Genomic DNA, 22,101 nt, shown 5'->3' on the forward strand with positions numbered 1-22,101 from the left:
TCCGCATGCAGTACCACAGTTCCTCTCTGGGTACTCTGTCATGGATCTTTCTCTAGATCTACAAAGACACAATGTAGCTCCTTCTGACCTTCTCTGTACTTTTCCATCAATATCCTCAAGGCAAATAATGCATCTGTGGTACTCTTTCTAGGCATGAAACCATACTGTTGCTCGCAAATACTCACTTCTGTCCTGAGTCTAGCCTCCACTACTCTTTCCCATAACTTCATTGTGTGGCTCATCAACTTTATTCCTCTATAGTTGCCATGGCTCTGCACATCACCTTTGTTCTTAAAAATGGCCACCAGTACACGTTTCCTCCAATCCTCAGGCATCTTCTCACGCACAAGAATTCTAGTGAACAAGCTCGTCAAAAACTCCACAGCCACCTCTCCTCGATGCTTCCATACCTCCACAGGAATGTCATCAGGACCAACTGCCTTTCCATTTTTCATCCTCTTTAACGCCTTTCTAACTTCCCCCTTACTAATCATTGCCACTTCCTGGTCCACCACACTTGCCTCTTCTACTCTCCCTTCTCTCTCATTTTCCTCATTCATCAACTCCTCGAAGTATTCTTTCCATCTAGCTGGCACACTGCTGGCACCAGTCAACATATTTTCATCTCTATCCTTAATCACCCTAACCTGTTGCACATCCTTCCCATCTCTATCCCTCTGTCTGGCCAGGCTGTATTGATCCTTTTCTCCTTCTTTAGTGTCCAACCTGACATACATGTCGTCATATGCCTCTTGTTTGGCCTTTGCCACCTCTACCTTTGCCCTGTGTCACATCTCAATGTATTCCTTTTGCCTCTCCTCGGTCCTCTCAGTGTCCCACTTCTTCTTAGCTAACCATTTTCATTGTATGATTTCCTGTACTGTGAGGTTCCACCACCAAGTCTCCTTCTCTCCTTTCCTGCCAGAAGATACACCAAGTACTCTCCTGCCTGCCTCTCTGATTACCTTGGCTGCAGTGGTCCAGTCTTCTGGAAGCTCCTCCCGTCCACCGAGAGCCTGTCTCACCTCTTCCCGAAAAGCTGCACAACACTCGTCCTGTCTCAGCTTCCACCACATGGTTCTCTTCTCTGCCTTTGTCTTGCTAATCTTCCTCCCCACCACCAGAGTCATTTTACACACCACCATCCTATGCTGTCTAGCCACACTCTCCCCTACCAGTACCTTACAGTCGGTAACCTCCTTCAGATTACATCGTCTGTACAAGATGTAATCCACCTGCGTGCTTCTACCTCCGCTCTTGTAGGTCACCCTATGTTCGTGCCTCTTCTGGAAAAAAGTGTTCACTACAGCCATTTGCATCCTTGTTGCAAAGTCTACCACCATCTGTCCCTCCAAGTTCCTTTCCTGGATGCCGTACTTACCCATCACTTCTTCATCACCCCTATTACATTCATCAACATGTCCATTACAATCAATTACGACTCTCTCTCTGTCTGGGATGCTCAGAACTACTTCGTCTAGCTCCTTCCAGAATTTCTCTTTCACCTCTAGGTCACATCCTACCTGTGGGGCATAGCCACTAATCACATTACACATAACACCCTCAATTTCAAATTTCAGCCTCATCACTCGATCTGATACTCTTTTCACCTCCAAGACATTCTTAGCCAACTCTTCTTTTAAAATAACCCCGACTCCATTTCTCTTCCCATCTACACCATGGTAAAATAATTTAAACCCTGCCCCTAAACTTCTAGCCTTACTGCCTTTCCACCTGGTCTCCTGGACACACAATATGTCAACCTTTCTCCTGATCATCATGTCAACCAACTCCCGAGATTTTCCTGTCATAGGCCCAACATTCAAAGTCCCCACATTCAGTTCTAGGCTCTGTGCTTTCCTCTTCTCTTTCTGCTGAAGAACCCGCTTTCCACCTCTTCTTCTTCTTTGACTTCGACCCACAGTAGCTGAATTTCCAACGGCGCCCCGCAGGTTGACGACGCCGGTGGCGGGCGTTGTTAACCCGGGCCACGACTTTGGATGAACGCTCATATTTGTTTGGCAAGATTTTAAGCCGGATGCCCTTCCTGACGCAACCCTCTGCATTTATCCGGGCTTGGGACCGGCCTACAGTTTGCACTGACTTGTGTCCCCCATAGGGCTGCATTACAAGGTTTTCACACACACTTGCTGATATTTTGGCCCATTCCTCCATGCAGAGCTCCTCGAGAGCAGTGATGTTTTGGGGCTATCGCTGGGCAACACAGACTTTCAACTTCGTCCAAAGATTTTCTAAGGGGTTGAGATCTGGAGACTGGCTGGGCCACTCCAGGACCTAGAAATACTTCTTACGAAGCCACTCCTTCGCTGCCCGGACGGTGTGTTTGTAATCACTGTCATGCTGAAAGACCCAGCCACGTTTCATCTTCAATTCCCTTGCTGATAGAAGGAGGTTTTCACTCAAAATCTCATGATACAAGGCCCCATTCATTCTTTCCTTTACACGGCTCAATTGTCCTGGTCCCTTTGCAGAAAATCAGCCCCAACGCATGATGTCTCCAATAGGTATGGTGCTTTTTGGATGCAACTCAGCATTCTCCTCCAAACACGACAAGTTGAGTTTTTACCAAAAAGTTCTATTTTGGTTTCATCTGACCAAATGACATTCTCCCACTCCTCTTCTGGATCATCCAAATGCTCTCTAGCAAACATCAGACGGGCCTGGACATGTACTGGCTTAAGCAGGGGGACACGTCTGGCATTGCAGGATTTGAGTCCCTGGCGGCGTAGTGTGTTACTGATGGTAGCCTTTGTTACTTTGGTCCCAGCTCACCGTTCTTGTGATCATTTAGACCCCACAGGGTGAGATCTTGCGTGGAGCACCAGATCGAGGGAGATTATCAGTGGTCTTGTATGTCTTCCATTTTCTAATAATTGCTCCCACAGTTGATTTCTTCACACCAAGCTGCTTAACTATTGCACATTCATTTTTCCCAGACTGGTGCATGTCTACAATTTTGTTTCTGGTGTCCTTTGACAGCTCTTTGGTCTTGGCCATAGTGGAGTTTGGAGTGTGACTGTTTGAGGTTGTGGACATGTGTCTTTTATACTGATAACAAGTTCAAACAGGTGCCATTAATACAGGTAACAAGTGGAGGACAGAGGAGCCTCTTATAGAAGTTACAGGTCTATGAGATCCAGAAATCTTGCTTGTTTGTAGGTGACGAAATACTTATTTTCCACCATAATTGCTCATAATTTTTTTTAAATCAGACAATGTTATTTTCTGGATTTTCTTTTCTTCTCATTTTGTCTCTCATAGGTGAGGTATACCTGTGATGAAAATTACAGGCCTTCCTCATCTTTTTAAGTGGGAGAACTTGCACAATTGGTGGCTGACTAAATACTTTTTTGCCCCACTGTAATAACCCATCCATCCAACCATTTTCCGTGCCGCTTATCCTCACTAGGATTGCGGGTAGGTAATAACTATCATAGAAAATAAATATAACCTGTTGATTCTCTGTGTTAGATGATAATTAAGTAGAAACTGTGAAAGTGTGACAATTGATAATTATTCTCAATATCTCAATGTCCTAAATCTGCATGGTCCTTCAGTAAGCCTTCTAGTTGTTCTTACACTCATATCTCCATGTCACCTGCAGCAGGTTACATACCCGCCTTGTTAATCATCAAAGTTCTCTCTCTGCGTTGCAGAACCGTGGTTAAATGCAACATCGCCAAGTCTCAGGCCTTGTACAGCGCCCAGCGTGGACTGAAAACTAATAATGCAGCTGTCTTCAAAGTGGGAGCCATCATGATCAACATCCCACAACACCCAGCCACTTTACACAGCATGATGGTCCGCAGTTCCCATCAGCTTTCCAAACAGATCGCTGACCTCATCCGACAGCCATCTAATGTGTACGTCTGCCATTGGGCCTTGCTCGATTAAAAATTATGTTTACTAGGAACCATATAGAAGATCCTTCATCAGTCCTAAATGCAACACATAGTGTATGTTCATGTTTATTTGTTTGAAGTGCTCATTATTGTGTACACTGTGTTGCCTCTTTCTTCTCCCGCTGCCAGTGTGTGGTCTGTTTTCAAAGTACTAGTAGTTTATCATTTTATTAAATGACCTGCAAACACAATCTATAATGGGTGTCAGGTCCTTGTCCCAGGGCACATTGGCACTGGTCAAAAGGAACGGCAAATGACTCTTACTTAGTCAACTCATGACTTTTTTCAAGTCTATTAATTTGCAAAATTTGGGGAGTTGGGAGTTGATTCATGGGAAATTATACAAATAACAGGAATAATCTGCAAAAGTTGTAGCGTAGTCTCCAGTAGGAAATATACAATTGAAGCAGAGGAAACACATCAGCCAGGATTAAGTTCAGTTCAGTTAAATTTTTCTCCTGCATCTGTGTTTCATTAAATATCTTTCTTTATCAAGTATAGTAACAATACAGTTGTGTTAAGTAAAGTAGAGTAAACTCCTAAATCAAAACAGCATTTTGTGAAGTGTCTGTCCTTATTAAACTTCTATGGAGTGATGATTGACATCTAGAGAAATATGAAAATATCACACTGCATTTACCTGCACTAAATCAATAGTATAGAAGCAGTATTGTTTTTCCAGCATGTTCATTTTTAATGCAATCCATTCATGTGACATTAATTATATTTACTCAGTTCACTGAGACACTGATGGATTGAGTCAACGTTGTTTCTTCCTCTACAGTCAAGCTCCTAATAGGGAGGACACTCCCACCCCACAACCCTCTGACAAAGGATCCAGCATCAATCAGACACCTGTTGAAGCCAATGAGTTCCCCCAGCTTCCCGAAGGCCTTGAAAAGAAGCCCATCGTCCTCAAGTTCAGCGCCATGATGGATGGCATCACCATCGGTGCTGCCCTGCTGCCCTCGCTGAAAGCTGAGTACAAAATGGGTCGTATGAAAAGCCATGGCATGACAGGTTTGTAGAAAAACATCACAAACCGGCATTTGGTCCAAGTGTATTAAATTTAGATAATTTTACAAGTGCTAATTGGTTTTAAGAATACTTAAAACACAAAGTAACGTGCCTTCCTGGTGCCTGCTTTAGGAGCTCAAACCAGCTTCACCTTTGAATTGCCAAACCACAAGCTATGCTTTCAATCAAAAGTATCTCCAGTGGACATGTCCACCATGCCACCATCAGCGAGCCTCACCCTGCCTCCAGTCACTATGTCTGGAGAGTACATCATGGAGGACCATGAGAGTCACTCAGACCAGGGTTGGGGTGCTGATGACTTCCCTGCAAAGCAAGGGAACTATCTCCAAGGCAACTACCTGCGCTGTGTGGCTGAGGTGGGATATGATTTCTAATGCAATTATTATCTTTATGTGCCAGCATAGGGATTAAGGAATTAAGATGGAGTAGTTGGTGACTTTACCACATCTGAAACTCAAACAAACACTCACTTTTCTCCTCTCTTGTGTAGATTGGCTCTTTTGAACATAACCTGACAACTGATCTGCTAAACCACCTGGTTTTCCTGCAGAAGGTTTTTATGAAGGAGGTCAATGAAGTCATCCAGAAGGTGTCAGGTAATGTAAAATAGACACGCACATACAGTACTTGAATTTGTTCAACTGATGTAAATGTAACTAGTTTGTAATAATTTCTGTAAAGCCTCACCTACCTCTAAGAGTAGTGAAGTCAGTCTGTTTTACATTATTAAACTTCTGACAGTAGTGACCTCCAGCTGCTGCTTCACACCCTGTAATCATAATTTTCACAAAATATAAGGTGTCACAAATCTTGTCTTTCCCTCCACAACCTTGGATTTTGTTGTAGCATTTAAGAAGTAGAGTGTATTCTGATCATAAAATATTGAATGTCACATACAGGTGGCTTTCCCAATATTTTACAGTGGTCATTATTCTAAACTTATCTTGACTTGCATGTGTTCATTGCTGCAGGGGTTGAACAACCCATCCCACTGTGGAATGAGCATGACACCTCAACAGACGCAGACAAGCCCAAAATCCTGCTTTATTCACTAAGCCTCATGTTCAAGGTACTTTCCACTCATTGTATGTCTATATGATGACAGTCCAAACATTATGATTCAAAATACTAAAATCATAAAACCAATTTTAAACAAAACATTCCAATTTAAAGGGAATCCAGATGACCGCCACCACACCATCAATGAGAGCAGTGCGCTTTGAGACTGGCTTGATTGAGCTAGAGCTATCCAACAGGATCCAGTGTAAGACTCAGCCTGGTGGCAGCAGCAGTTACCTGAAACTCTTTGGCAAATGTCAAGTTGACCTCCACCTGGCCCTTGGTCAAATAGTCAAGCACCAGGTACGAATAGGTCCATCAATGTCCCATTTGCTCAAGGAATTTTTTTAAAGAGATGCAGTGGTTAACCCCGTTTTCCTGTGACAGGTGTATGAAGAGGCTGGCTCAGACTTCCACCAGGTAGCATATTTTCGGACCCGAATTGGTCTGCGTAATGCACTCCAGGAGGAGATCAGTGGCTCGTCGGACAAGGAGGCTGTTCTCATCACACTCAACAGGCCAATTGTTTTCGCCCAGCCAGTAGCATTTGACAGAGGTCTGCTTGCTTGCTTTTTCTCTTCATGACATCATGTTTGTGTGTCTCAGTAGATGGGATAAGATGATTTAGGTTTACTCTAGTGAACTTCGAGTTGTTAGGGATCACCTTTGATGTGCGTCCTGCGTCTCAGATGCACAAAAATGATCAGGGACACGTAAAACATGGTGAATCTGCATCCACAATCACACAACATTGGTTACATACGTATGTGTGCAAGGCTCAAATTAAGCGATCCCTCATCACAGTTTGTGGGTCAAAATTAGCATTTTGTGCATCAAAAATCACATTGAAAAGCAAAACTGCAAATCATTTTTACCTCGGAGACGGTCGCAAAGACGGAAGCAGGCAGCGTCGTATGTGACACAACGCGCTTACATCACAGATGCGTGAACGTGGAAATTAAGCTATTCAGTTGAGTAGCGGGAACACAACAGTACGCCGAATTGATAAGAGAGAGAAAAAAGGCAAATGACCACAGTGTGGCAGTATTTCATAGTGAAATGCAAGGCGAGCACCAGTTCATTGTAACACGGACCTTTCTCTCTGCCGAGTATGATGCTGCGTCGCGAGACCCGAGAAACAGAGGTGAAGTTAACATAGCGCAAATCAGTGAGCTTAACATCAGTCTACTTTACTAGCATAAGGTTAGCCCTGCGGGCTGCGTAGTGTCTCTTTTAATTATGAGTACCGTCGGATGTCTTGTTTGTTTTATTTTACCATGACAAAAACAGTATAAGGCAAGCATAGCTGTACATATTGTGTCCTTTTTGCTCAGTGTAGTCACTGTGTGACATATGGCCAATCTGATGATCTGTAAGTGGCAAACCCTTTGAGTCAAGTAGGTGCAAAACGTGGCAAATGTGGCCAGAGAGGAATGAGAATAAAATGGATCATCGTCATGTACTCAAACACAGAAGGGTTTTGATGAAGGGAGATGAAGCAAATATTTTTCTCTCAAATTTTAATTTGAACAAATTGAACACTTCTAAAACTTGGAGTAGTACGAAGAATATTTGTCTTATTCCTAGTCAGCTGGTCTGAGCTGATAAATACACAGCCATGAACCTAATGTATTAATATGTCACAAAATGTTAAAATAATAGCTGCTTAAATGAAGATGCACAAAGGCTATTAATGCGTTTAAAATAAATAAAAAAGAATGCCTTGAAATGCGTTTAAAAAAAAATAAATGATGCCTTATCTTTTGTACATTGTGAATTCAATAAATAAAAACTGTTGATTATATAAAAAAAGAAACCAATTAGTCGTACGTTATTAGGTGAAAGGTCTTAATTTATATTTTGTATACAAAATTGCTCTTTAATCAAGCAAAAATATAGTTTATCCAAATAATCGATTGTTTGATAGAATTTTCAGTAGGATATTCGAGTACTAAAATATTAATTTCCTGCAGCCCTACATTCAACACCCCCAATATAGTGTCATAGTGTTTTGATTGTTTCATAAAATCCTTGGTTTGAGTCCCTGTCCAATTGAGGTGCAAAAAATTGCTTCTCTAAATTATAAACTTGCTCCTCAAATGAAGAAATGAGTAGCAAAACTGCTCCTCAAAGAAAAAAAAATATTTCGAGCCTTGTGTGTGTGTGCGTGTGTTTGTTGCTGTTGTCCTGTCTTGGTGCTAGCCAAACAGAAGAACAGTAGGGGGGGTTATCGTTCCATAAATACAATGGACACAACTTTTTTTGCAGACTCGTTAAATTTTCATTGTTGTGGTAACACCTGGCATGTCGCTCCCGGCGCAGCGAGCCACTGGCGGAACGGTTTTGGCTCAGTACATGCAAACAACTGAGACGTTTTAGGGAATGTTACCAATTTATTCCATTCGCTAGCCCGCAAGCTAGCTAGCTAGGGTTCTAAGGAGCTAAACAGCTCGCTCTGGCTCGCTTGATTGTGGCGACATCGTTTAAAGCAGAGGTCACAAAGTCATGGTCCGCATCCGGACCCAGAAGCAGTCCCAAACGGATCCACACCATCGCCAAAAAATAAAGGTTGTGTTTGAAGACATACAGGGTGCTTCTATTTCAAGCGGCGCAGCATATTACAGGTTTTACGGTAGTGATGAACTGTACCGACCAATCACATGAGTTCCGCCACCCTTTCAGCCAATCACATACGCATCTCAGGCAGTAATCACTGACTACACACAGAACAAATTGTGCTTAAAATGGAATGGGCAGAGTAATTTTTGTTTGTACTTCTCAGTAGGAAGTTCCCACTGGGAGCCCTTGTTAAAAAATTATATTGTTTAAAGAAATTGCTATCTTGGCAGGCATAAACACATAATATATTAAGAGAGAGCAAGATCAATGGATAACACAAAAATATTGTACAAACAGTAAAGATAGAGTAACAACTGTAATAAAAATCTGCCCTATAGCAGGACCGCGATGCAAGAACCGTGATATAGTGGAGGATTACTGTATCTGTATTCCATGATGATAGGTTGTAGGGACTCATTGTTCCAGGGCTGGGACTCATTGTTTCTATGATGTGCATCCCAGGACTCACATAGTCTCAAGTATAAAATTATCTATGTTATTGACATTTTATAGAGCTCAGTAATAACTTCTGCCATGTATTTGATCTCTTCGCTTTTGTTTCATCTATCGATGGAGATTGCTTAAGGGTTTATCCATTTGGGGTCCTCCTGCAGCTGTGCTATTCTGGCTGAATTACAAAGCAGCATATGACAACTGGAATGAACAGCGTTTGGCACTCAACAAGGACATCCATGTGGCCACAAAAGAGGTGGTGGACAAGCTACCAGGTATCCAACAGACATCAGCCCAGGCCTTCAGCACACTCTTTCTTCAACTAACCGTCAATGACCTGGGTATATGCCTGCCCATCACCAACACATCCCAGGTAATCAGATGTAAATTGTAGGACTTTAAGTTAACTTTTTTAATACCATATTCATTTTACAGCTCTGCCAAAAGTAAACACAAAATATGCGCATAAATGTATACATGTATGCTCTGCATACAGTATATCCACACATACTGTATTTAACTGGTTTCATTCAACAAAATCTAAAGAGAAACTTTGTTCTCTAACGAAACCTATTCAAGCATATTTACAGTTCATTAGTGTGTTGCAAAAACTTTTAAGATTTAACTCCAGACCATCAACTTCTCACATATTTTATCTCAATTCCATCCAAATGTGTAATTTGGACAAAACTCACCAACAAAAATCCTGATTCCTTTTAAAACATACCATTCAAAATTGCCTGTTATAACCCCCAAGAAACTCCAAGATTGTGGATCGTGTGGATTAATTTTAATCCACAAAATGTGGACTATATCAGGAGAAATGCTTTCTTTGTTTAAAAATATGCAATTTATTTGTGCATCAGTAGGTCTATTCACTTGTAGAGGAAAGTGTCATGACAATTGATTTTTACTGCGCTTTTTACGGGAAACACTGGCTGTTCAAGTATCAAGCAGTTTTTGCTATACCTGTAGACAAGATACAGTATATACTGTGTGTATACAGTGGGTACGGAAAGTATTCAGACCACCTTACATTTTTTCACTCTTTGTTATATTGCAGCCATTTGCTACAATCATTTAAGTTGTACAATCATTTAAGTTGTACAATCATTAATGTACACACAGCATCCCATATTGACAGAAATAAACGGAATTGTTGAAACGTTTGCAGATTTATTAAAAAATAAATACTGAAATCTCACACAACCATAAGTATTCAGACCCTTTGCTCAGTATTTAGTAGAAGCACCCTTTTGAGCTAATACTGCCATGAGTCTTTTTGGGAATGATGCAACAAGTTTTTTACACCTGGATTTGGGGATCATCTGTCATACCCCCTTACAGATCTTCTCGAGTTCTGTCATGTGTGATGGTGAACATTGGTGGACAGCCATTTTCAGGTCTTTCCAGGGATGCTCAATTGGGTTTAAGTCGGAGCTCTGGCTGGGCCATTCAAGAACAGTCGCGAAGTTGTTCTGAAGCCGCTGTGTGCTTAGCGTCATTGTCTTGTTGGAAGGTGAAACTTCGGCCCACTCTGAGGTCCAGAGCATTCTGGAGAAGTTTTTCGTCCAGTATATTGCTGTACTTGGCCGCATTCATCTTTCCTTCGATTGCAACCAGTCGTCCTGTCCCTGCAGCTGAAAAACACCCCCACAGCATGATTCTTCCACCACCACGCTTCACTGTTGGGACTGTATTGGACAGGTGATGAGCAGTGCCTGGTTTACTCCACACATACTGAGCTGGCAGTCCGGCCAAACTGAGCAATTAGGGGAGAATAGCCTTGGTGAGAGAGGTAAAGAAGAACCCAAAGGAGCTCCAGGGATACAGTCGGGAGATGGGAGAAGGTTCGAGAAAGTACACCATCACTGCAGCCATCCACCAGTTGGGGCTTTATGGCAGAGTGGCCCGACCGAAGCCTCTCCTCAGTGCAAGACACATGAAAGCACGCATGGAGTTTGCTAAAAAAAACACCTGAAGGTCTCCAAGATGGTGAGAAATAAGATTCTCTGGTCTGATTAGACCAAGATAGAAATTGTTGGCCTTAATTCTAAGTGGCATGTGTGGAGAAAACCAGGCACTGCTCATCACTTGTCCAATACAGTCCAACAGTGAAGCATGGCGGTGGTAGCATCATGCTGAGGGGGTGTTTTTCAGCTGCAGGGACAGGGAGACTGGTTGCCATCGAAGGAAAGATGAATGTGGCCAAGTACAGGGATATCCTGGACGAAAACCTTCTCCAGAGTGCTCATAACCTCAGACTGAGCCGAAGGTTCACCTTCCAACAAGACAATGACGCTAAGCACACAGCTAAAATACCGAAGGAGTGGCTTCAGAACAACTCCGTGACTGTTCTTGAATGGCAAAGCCAGAGCCCTGACTTAAACCCAATTGAGATTCTCTGGAAAGACCTGAAAATGGCTGCCCACCAACATTCACCATCCAACCTGACAGAACTGGAGAGGATCTGCAAGGAGGAATGGCAGAGGATCCCCAAATCCAGGTGTGAAAAACTTGTTGCATCATTCCCAAAAAGACTCATGGCTGTATTAGCTCAAAAGGGTGCTTCTACTAAATACTGAGCAATGGGTCTGAATACTTTTGGCTGTGTAATATTTTAGTTTTTCTTTAATAAATCTGCAAAAATCTTCCAGCAATTCAGTTTTTTTTTTCTGTCAATACGGGGTGCTCTGTATACATTAATGAAGAAAAAAATTAACTTAAATGATTTCAGCAAATGGCTGCAATATAAAAAAGAGTGAAAAATTTAAGGGGGTCTGAATACTTTCCGTACCCACTGTATATATATGTATATATATCTATGTTTATATATATATATACATATATATGTATGTATGTGTGTGTGTGTGTGTGTATATATATATATATGTGTGTGTGTGTGTGTGTGTGTATATATATATATATGTGTGTGTGTGTGTGTGTGTGTATATATATACAACCCCAATTCCAATGAAGTAGGGACGGTGTGTTAAACATAAATAAAAACAGAGTACAATGATTTGCAAAACATGTTCAACCTATAGTTAATGTTGAAACTGATAAACTTTATTGTAATTGTAATCAATAAATAATCATTAAAATTGAATTTTATGGCAGCAACACGTTCCAAAAAAGACTGGAATGCTAAGGAATGCTAATCAAACACCTGTTTGGAACATCCCACAGGTGAACAGGCTAATTGGAACAGGTAGGTGCCATGATTGGGTATAAAAGGAGCTTCCCTGAATTGCTCAGGCATTCACAAGCAAAGATGGGGCGAGGTTCACCTCTTTGTGAACAAGTGCGTGATAAAATAGTCTAACAGTTTAAGGACAATGTTCCTCAGCGTACAATTGCAAGGAATTTAGGGATTTCATCATCTACAGTCCATAATATGTGTTCAGTGAATCTGGAGAAATCACAGCATGTAAGCCGCAAAGCCGAAAACCAACATTGAATGCCCGTGACCTTCGATCCCTCAGGCGGCACTGCATCAAAAACCAACATTAATGTCTAAAGGATATAACCACTGAACACTTCAGAAAACCAATGTCAGTAAATACAGTGAGGTGGTACATCCGTAAGTGCAACTTGAAACTATGCAAAGCAAAAGCCATTTATCAACAACACCCAGAAACGCCGCCGGCTTCTCTGGGCCCGAGCTCATCTAAGATGGACTGATGCAGAGTGGAAAAGTGTTCTGTGGTCCGACGAGTCCACATTTCAAATTGTTTTTGGAAATTGTGGAAGTCGTGTCCTCCGGGCCAAAGAGGAAAAGAACCATCCGGACTGTTATGGATGCAAAGTTCAAAAGCCAGCATCTGTGATGGTATGAGGCTGTTAGTGCCAATAGCATGGGTAACTTACACATCTTTGAAAGCACCATTAATGCTGAAAGGTACATAAAGGTTTTGGAGAAACATGTGCTGCCATCCAAGCAATGTCTTTTTCATGGAAGCCCATGCTTATTTCAGCAAGACAATGCCAAACCACATTCCGCACGTGTTACAACAGCGTGGCTTCGTAGTAAAAGAGTGCGGGTACTCGACTGGCCTGCCTGCAGTCCAGACCTGTCTCCCATTAAAAATGTGTGGCGCATTATGAAGCGTAAAATATGACAACGGAGACCCCGGACTGCTGAACAGCTGAAGCTGTACATCAAGCAAGAATGGGAAAGAATTCCACCTACAAAGCTTCAACAATTAGTGTCCTCAGTTCCCAAACGTTTATTGAATGTTTTTAAAAGAAAAGGTGATGTAACACAGTGGTAAACATGACCCTGTCCCAGCTTTTTTGGAACGTGTTGCATCCATAAAATTCAAAGTTAATAATTATTTGCTAAAAACAATCAAGTTAATCAGTTTGAACATTAAATATCTTGTCTTTGTAGTGTATTCAATTAAATATAGGTTGAACATGATTTACAAATCATTGTATTATGTTTTTATTTATGCTTAACACAAGTCAATTCCTTTGTTTTTGTTGTAAAGATCTAAATTTGTTAAACACCTCGGGACAGAGCACCTTTTGTTTGAAGCCACCTATTTTTCAAGTCAGAAAAATTATTGGAACGGGACTGATGGGTGTTTCTAGTTGCTTAGGTGTTACCTTTTAGATTGATTGCTTAAACATTAGACAACACCTAAGCAACCTGTAACACCCATCAGTCATGTACCAATAATTTTTCTCACTTGAAAAATAGGTGGCTTCAAACAAAAGGTGCTCTGTCCTTCGTTGTTTAACACTTATAGATGTAAACACCATGAAATAAAAGCTGGAATTCTGAACTTTTGTCTTATATTCATCTTTTGATCTGAAACCCAAATGTCTTCAGTCTGCAACAAAAACAAAAGAATTGCCCTTGCCAATACTTGTGGAGGGGACTAACACACACACACACACACACATATATATATATGAGAGAGAGAGAGATGCAGCTATAGTCATTATCTCGTGACTTGTTTCCATAGAAAGGACATGCAACTGCTGTGGAGGGCACAAACGCTGAATCTGGGCCATGCACATCAAAAACCCAGGATAAAAATGCACGAAAAGTAACCTGCAATATGTACATCACTTCTGCTGGGTTGCTGGGATACAGTGGTGACTGTGATCAACAAACTGTGATAAAATTTATTACAGTAACAATTCTTTGCAGTGCTATTCTCTGGTTAAAATTAACCAGATAAAAAATGCTGGTGATTTCAAATATGTAAAATACAGAAAGCTGTGCATAACTAATTACAGTGGTGGTGGAATCTGAATGGTTATTAGTGTGGGTCTCAGTACTTAAATAAGAAGAGGTTATGCAAATTAAGAATACTTAATGCTTAGATACTTACAATGTTAGATTGCTTTCCAGTCCAATCATTTTGACATGGAATGTGATTTTTATGTACTGCATGTTAAATATGAGAAATTATCTGAATTCCTGCAATTGATTCCTCAAGTTGTCCAATGATTATTTATATATTTGTCCCTTATGATGAATAAAAGGAAAAGAAAGAGATTAATATCATGATCCATATATCTATATTTATTATATATTCAGGAATTCAGGTAATGTGGGCATAGGATTTTTTTTCATCAAAATATACAGAAACGTCAAAAACAAAAATCTTGGTAACATTCCACCCTAGCTTTTCAAAATAATTAAGTCAAAAGGACTGATATAAAGCGAGTGAAGTGTTACCTACAGTTACAGTTGCTACTCTCGGCTACTCATTTGCCTAACATATGGAAGTACACTATATACATATTTTTGTTTATAATTTTAAGGCCCAAGTGTAACACATTTCCCTCTCTTTGGTACACTACCAGGCAAACCACAGCATAGATTTTGACACCAGCTCAGCTCTGGTCTTGACTATTGAGAGTACACTGATCACCGCCTGCTCCTCTGAGTCCTTGGTTAGTAAAGGCCACTTCAAGAATTTCTGCATCCGGTTTGCAGAGGGCTTTGAGACCTCTTGGGATGACTGGAAGCCTGAGATCCGAGGCGACCTGGTCATGAATGCTTGTAAGTGATAAGATTGATTTCCTGTGGCTGAGAAACGTGGCTGTCTAGAAATGATACAAACTGTTCTTTTCTGAAATATTTGCCTGGATAATGATTTGTCTTTAATGTATACTCAGGTATAGTCCCAGATGGCACATATGAAGTGTGTTCCAGGACCACGGGACAACCATCTGCTGGCAAGTTGTAGTCAATGAAATATGGATCAGACAGCAGAATTCTTCAATAAGAATAAGACTGAACAGAAGTTCCTGAGTTTTTTTTATTAATTTTGTCCTTGCCCACATATTTTCTTTTCGACAAATTAGAGAGCAGTAGTGCTGGTACCTGGACCCTGAATGTGCTTTGGAAAATGTGTGGCATTGACGTTCACATGGACCCCAACATTGGCAAGCGCCTCAACGCCCTGGGTAATACGCTGACATCTATGACGGGAGAGGAAGACGTAGAAGATATCACCGACCTCAACTCTGTCAACATGGTGGACCTTTCAGATGAAGATGAAGTCGACACCATGTCACCAACCATCCACATGGTGAGTCAATGTCTGCTTTTTGTGTCCCCCTGCAGCGGTCGCTCTACCATTCCCACCGCTAAATCTAGCCAATCTTGTATCTCAATGTAGGACATTATGGCAATATTTTGACAACAATAATATCACAATATGGCAGGAAAATCTATAATACATCATAGATGTGAGTGAAGAAGGTAAAAATGGTAAAAATTGTCTTAGCTATCAGACATACACAAACATGAAGAAATTAATTTCATTCAAAAGCACACTTCCGTCAAAATGTTTTAATAGAATCACTGATTACATTTTTTAAAAGTTATATTTTTGCAGAAATATAACTGATTTACTGCGAAGCACAACACAAATTTGATACATGAAATGTAAATACACCGGTGCCTCGAGATACGAGTGACCCGACTTAGGAGTTTTTCGAGATACGAGCCCTAGATTGGCCAAATTTTTGCTTTGACCCCCAAGCCCAATCTTGAGAGACGAGTGCTGTATAGCAGCAGGAGGTTCCACTCACTTGACAAAAAGCAGCACTTTGGCTAATGTAATTAGTAAATATTCTTCAAAAAAGAGGTGTCAAGCTCTACATTGTCACTCCCAGTTGGAGTTTACTTGATAATTAACTATAAAACAACATCGCTGCTGACGAGACACATACCGCCTTCCTGCTCCAGGTGTAGCAGAGAGAGGGGGTGGTGGGGGTCTAGCAAGAGGAGAGCGAGAGAGAGAAAGATGGAGCATTTAAAGTGTGTCAGAGCTCCTTTACCCCAGGCTCCCCTGCACCTATGGTACTAAGAGAGTCCTGACCCGCTCTCTGTTTTATAAGGTTAAAGATCCCCGTAATCCTTGCATATTACACAATGGACCATAAACAGTGAGGGGAGGTTGCTTAAGCCGGTGTTGCGAAAGATTTGCCAAGGTTCTTTTTTTTTGTTTTGTTTGTTTTTGTTGTTGTTTTTTTGTCCTGATCGGCTGTTAGGTTGAGCAGAATGGAAAATCTGTATCCCTTTTATGCCGGAACAGTTTTACTGTGTCACAGTGGAGTTTTTAAGATTCCGCTCTGGTTTCTTAGTATTATAATTGAGGTTTATTGAGAATCAGACTTGATCAGTCGAACAGTGTGTATCATAATTTTAAATAGATTTGGTACTGTGCATTCTTTGTTTTTTTGACAGTTTTCGGGAGATTTTTTGGTATTGTGTTGACGAATGTTATTTAGAGAGGGTGATAGAGATGCTATATTTAAGTCCTGCAAAGCCAGGGTACGTAGAAGGGTAACGAGCAAACACTGAACATAGGAAACAAACAGTGACAAGGCGATAATATGGTGTGTGGTGGTGGTTAGGGTTAGGGTTTTGAGCGACTTGTGCGTTTAGTGTGTGTGGAAACAAGCAGAGCAGGAAAGCAGAGCGATTGGAGTGAGGATTCATGCTGGTGGCATGCGTGATTCCATATCTAAGCAAAAGTGGAAAAAATAAACAAAATACTATACATTTTTGACAATTCATAACGACAACAGATTTGCCTAGGTTCTAACAGCCTCCTATGAAACGCCAGCCCCACATAAATTAGCCCACGCCTCGACAGGGTAATCTTTGCAGATGACGTTCCAACCGCGTTCCTTTACAGCTACTCCTTATTGAAACGCTGCTCTTGGTATTGACCTAAGATGATTCGACGGTGGCGGCACGGTGGACGACTGGTTAGAGCGTCAGCCTCACAGTTCTGAGGACCCGGGTTCAATCCCTGGCCCCGCCTGTGTGGAGTTTGCATGTTCTCCCCGTGCCTGCGTGGGTTTTCTCCGGGCACTCCGGTTTCCTCCCAAATCCCAAAAACATGCATTAATTGGAGACTCTAAATTGCCCGTAGGTGTGACTGTGAGTGCGAATGGTTGTTTGTTCCTATGTGCCCTGCGATTGGCTGGCAACCAGTTCAGGGTGTACCCCGCCTCCTGCCTGATGATAGCTGGGGTAGGCTCCAGCACGCCCGCAACCCTAGTGAGGAGAAGCGGCTCAGAAAATGGATGGATGATTCGACGGTCAATATACGACAGCCAGGACCCGTTATTTATGTTATAGCCGCAATAACCTTTCAAGAATAGGAGTAAAATGATTATAGGCTTCATTGGTAGAGTGTTATTATGTCTGCCAACATCGGCACTGTTATTCTTAAAATAAAAGGAAGGGACATTTTTCGATAATTAGAAAAAGGCTTTAGTGAATAGAATATAGCAAGGGCTTACAATCTTCAAATGATAAAAATAAAAACAATAAAGATCACAAAAAGGAACTGCCTGTGAAATATCTACTCACTCATAAGTAGACTTTTACGCCGATCTGATTATTAGCATTTTATGCTGATCGGCTTTCAAACAACATGTAAGTTGTTTGCAGTCTGTGCACAACTGAAGTACGCCGTGGAAGGTCCAGTCGGGGTCTTGAATCTAGGTCCCCCACGGTGGTAGGCGATGATCTTAACCTTTGGGCCACGGCTGCAGGAGGAGCATGCCGCATTCAAGCAACGCAGCGTGGGGGGGAAAGAAACAAAGGAAAAGTCAAACGGACGCAACACCCGTCCATATACCCGGGACAGTGAGAAAGTTAGAGTAAGCATGTCATTAACAGTATTTGTTAAAGTAATGTAATTACAGTAAGTTAGCATGCATTATTTCTGTCATGTTGTAATGCTGATTTGACCTAAACTTGTGTCAGTGGCCAATCCTTGAATGCCCCCTAGAGGTCATTGATGTTTTAACTTTTGTCTAAAATGCTAGAGAATATATTTGAAGATACAGTACTCAGTATACAGTACACAAGTATATACAATAAATGAACAAGTCATGTAAATAGACACATTGCTCCATCTTGTGATCGGATCGGTGATCGGTTATCGTTTTTTTTAAACTTGCTGATCGGTGATCGGCCCCAAAAATCCTGATTGTGTAAAGCCTACTCATAAATGAGATAAAATATTTCCAATCCTTTGAGATGAAAACCAAAATGAACCAAACAATATCAGTCCAAGGAAAAAGTCTGCTCCATTCAAAGTCTCATTCGATGACATAAAAACAGTCCCAAGTTGTGAAAAATCCAAAACATAGAAAAATAAGTCTAATTAAAATTAAATATTCGATTGATCAGATCGGCCAGCCCCTCGACGAGCTTCTTTTTAAAAAATGTATTCATGGATTATAAAAGGGTTAAAGGATGGATGCTGTTGGGCTTTATCCTTGAGGCTTTGCAGTAATCATTTGTTTGAATTGAGCTAAACCTTTCAGAAGTTTTTTAAGCTGTCTTCAGAAGCTGCATCTACTCTTCAGCTTGCGTTTTACACCGATAGAATGAGAATGCCAATACTTCTACTCGGCATCCTGTTGCTGCTAACAGACAGGAACGAAAGAGCCCCAAAAACTTGTGAATTCTGAATTCATAGGACAGCTGATGCAGAGGCGTTACAGGGCTGGGTGGGGCCAGCTCACCTCTGTTTTGTCCTTTTGGTAAAGTTGGTGAAGTTTCCTGGTAAAGCTAATTTTTGTTGGACTTCCACCAACTTTTCTAGGAGGCTATTCATAGATACATCTTCCTGTGTCGCCATGGAGACGACTTACAGTTTTGACTACAGTTGCCCCCTATATCTATCTGTTCCAGGGCATACAGCCATAGTGACAACTGCTCCGTTCTTCTCATTTTACTCCTTCAACTCCGGAGGATAACTCAATTGTGATCAATTCCTACAACATCCCGTAAAACACATGCCTCTAATAACTTCACAAAATAGTGCACATGTATAACATATCATAGCTTATCATGATATCAAATAACATTGAAAACATATAGCATGAAACAACCTGTATAATAATCAACATTTCATTGTAGACTCCCACTGTACAATGAAAAGGTCCCATCACTTCATCATCCAATCTCACCCTGTGGGCACTAACGATTGTGGGTCCTAACTCTTGGTTACATTTAGTTATAAATTGAATATATATGTAAATTGCTGCTGAAAGCTGTTAGTGCACATATGCTCGCTAATATTCATTCTCCAAGCAAAAGGCCATAAGACTGTATTGGCATGTCTGGGTAGAAAACAGACTGTATGTCAGCATGATCTGTTGACCTTCACTCTGGCTTCATCTTGTGGGAGATTTTGGTACACACAGGTGTAGAATGTTTTCCAGATGTCCTGTTGTCTGGGGTGTGAAGTGGAAAAAGTAAAATCCGTAGAGCAATTAGCGGGGTGGGGGTGTGTCTCAGACACAGAGATGGTATTTCAAACTTGATGTGCTTCGATGAAATGTAATTTCAGTGCTGCAGTACATGCAAATGACCTTTGTTTTATCTTAAGTGCCATCGGGGTGACTTTTGAAGCGAAATTTGCTCCCGAGCACACCAGTTGGAGTCACTCAACTTTGCGCTGGCGTAAGCATTGACCTGATCACTGACCTAATAGCAACCTTTCAGGTTTCCATCCGCAGCTAAGTAAAGGAGGGTGTGCGGTCAAAATAAATTGTGTGATTAATCAGTGTGAATATATGATTAATGCGATAATTTTTTGTGAATGATCATTTACGTTAACGAGTTAATTTTGACAGCCCTACTTTTCAATAGTTTAATGGTACATTTAGCCACCCAATTTTGACCTGGGTGTATCGATCAAAATTGGTTTACAAAATATTTGCCTTTGGTATTCCATCATAAGCTCAAAGCTTCACTCATTATACAAGGTTGTCGTCATTTGGTTTATGAAGGCAAAGTAACAACGATTGAACTCTGGAAAAATATTGGTTAATGGATTTTGACGTGTCCTTGCCCATGCCAAAAAACTGAATAGTGATGACTGTATTGGCCATGCTTGCCTACTAGAAATAACTTGCACTGGATGTATGGTGTTGCCATACAGTACATGGAAAAATATCAAAATTTTGCTAAACAGTTCCCAAATATCATTATTTATGTGGACCATTGTAGAAAAATAACCACAATTAACTTAAACATAGCTTATTTGGCAAATCTTCTTCCTGTCCATCCATTTGTCCCTGCCATGTCCCTGCAGAGTCCAGAGAGCCAGTTCAGCCCACGGCTGACTTTAAAGAAACGCCTGGTAAACCACATCCTGGGCCTCAGTCCCAGACCCCAGAGTGTATCTGTTCCAGCCGACTACCTAAACTGTCCCTCTCCCCACCTTCGAGCGGACAGTGCCAGGGCCCAAAGACCTTTCTCCTGGGCTTGTGTATGTAGCCAGCCATAGTTTTACTCTTCTTTGGGCTGAATAAAGCGCTTCCAAGATGGCCAACCTTTCTGCCACCTGCTGTCGACCAATGAGGCTTGTGGATTCTGAAAATACTGAGCAATGTAGTATAACATGCTTCAAAGTATCATTGCTTAGCATTTGCACTTACTGACATCCTCTATTAAGATTTCATTCTGGGTGAAATTAAATAAATCTTTGTAAGAATCTTGGGAAATCAATCATGGGAAAATCATCCTTCACTTTTCACCCTCTTTTACCTTGAGTAGAGTGGTGATGGTGGCGGTACCTTTATTATATAACACAAAATATACTCAATCCTGATTAAATTTTAGCTAGACTAATAACATACCTTAATCACATATTTAAAGCACCTACTGGGCACAGACTGGACTTTTATTCAAAGGGAGTTTGCAGTTTGAATTGCTGCCATTATCATTTGTAAAATTCCATTGTCCCAACAGGAGGCAGTTGATCCCAGAAGGCAGCTCGTCATGGGGAACCAGGTGATTGACGCGCGCGGCAGAAAGTTTACCAAGAGGGTGGTGGACATCAGAGAGTTAAACGAACAGGCCAAAGTCATCGACGACCTCAAGTAGGAGTCGTTCTTCTACACTTTATCAAGATCACACCCTAGACACTGTACATCTGAGCATTGGGTAGAATGATAAAGGGCGTGTGTGACATAAACTTAGTTTGTGAGTCAACCAGAACAAACTATATGTGTAAAAGATGCCCTTCCAAAAGCTTTAATTTAGTGAAATCTCTGCATTCTTAGGAAATTGGGAGCAAGTGAGGGCACTATCAATCAGGAGATTCAGCGTTATCAACAGCTAGAGTCTGTGGCTGTCAATGACATCAGGAGAGATGTCAGAAAGAAGCTGCGTCGCTCCAGTATGAGGGTGAGTTTTCATCTGTACCCACACTCTGTCCGCAGCTCTCACCTCACTAATAAAAAATTCACCCCTCAAGAATGACATTGTGTATGTCTCATTTATACCTTGATAGAAGTATTTCTGACTTTATTACCCCACCTCTAACCCCCCACCCCTTCAGGCGGCCTCTCTAAAAGATAAGTGGGGTCTTGGCTACAAACCAAGCAACAACCGTTCCAAAAGCATCTCTGCAGCAGCAGGTCGACCACCTCTCAAAAGGATGGACAGACAGAGGTAATGAAGAGCAAGAGAAGTCTTCAATCAAATTATTATAAAATGAGA

At 41.4% G+C, this 22,101-nt stretch overlaps 1 protein-coding gene across 1 annotated transcript in view; it reads left to right on the top strand.

Moving 5' to 3' along the window:
- The window catches only part of kiaa1109 (KIAA1109 ortholog), a 156,593-nt gene that overhangs the window by 88,305 nt on the left and 46,187 nt on the right, over positions 1 to 22,101 (top strand). Inside the window, exons 53-68 of the mRNA XM_061795581.1 lie at positions 3,678 to 3,884; positions 4,708 to 4,943; positions 5,073 to 5,317; positions 5,452 to 5,557; positions 5,933 to 6,030; positions 6,135 to 6,323; positions 6,408 to 6,576; positions 9,254 to 9,465; positions 14,066 to 14,149; positions 14,916 to 15,114; positions 15,231 to 15,290; positions 15,420 to 15,646; positions 20,690 to 20,866; positions 21,349 to 21,479; positions 21,663 to 21,786; positions 21,941 to 22,053. Of these exons, the coding sequence (XP_061651565.1) occupies positions 3,678 to 3,884; positions 4,708 to 4,943; positions 5,073 to 5,317; positions 5,452 to 5,557; positions 5,933 to 6,030; positions 6,135 to 6,323; positions 6,408 to 6,576; positions 9,254 to 9,465; positions 14,066 to 14,149; positions 14,916 to 15,114; positions 15,231 to 15,290; positions 15,420 to 15,646; positions 20,690 to 20,866; positions 21,349 to 21,479; positions 21,663 to 21,786; positions 21,941 to 22,053 (2,577 nt within the window). The remainder of the gene's footprint in view (positions 1 to 3,677; positions 3,885 to 4,707; positions 4,944 to 5,072; positions 5,318 to 5,451; positions 5,558 to 5,932; positions 6,031 to 6,134; positions 6,324 to 6,407; positions 6,577 to 9,253; positions 9,466 to 14,065; positions 14,150 to 14,915; positions 15,115 to 15,230; positions 15,291 to 15,419; positions 15,647 to 20,689; positions 20,867 to 21,348; positions 21,480 to 21,662; positions 21,787 to 21,940; positions 22,054 to 22,101) is intronic.

Source organism: Phyllopteryx taeniolatus, chromosome 13 (genome assembly GCF_024500385.1).
Source record: "Phyllopteryx taeniolatus isolate TA_2022b chromosome 13, UOR_Ptae_1.2, whole genome shotgun sequence".
In the NCBI taxonomy this organism is placed as follows: Eukaryota; Metazoa; Chordata; class Actinopteri; order Syngnathiformes; family Syngnathidae; genus Phyllopteryx; species Phyllopteryx taeniolatus.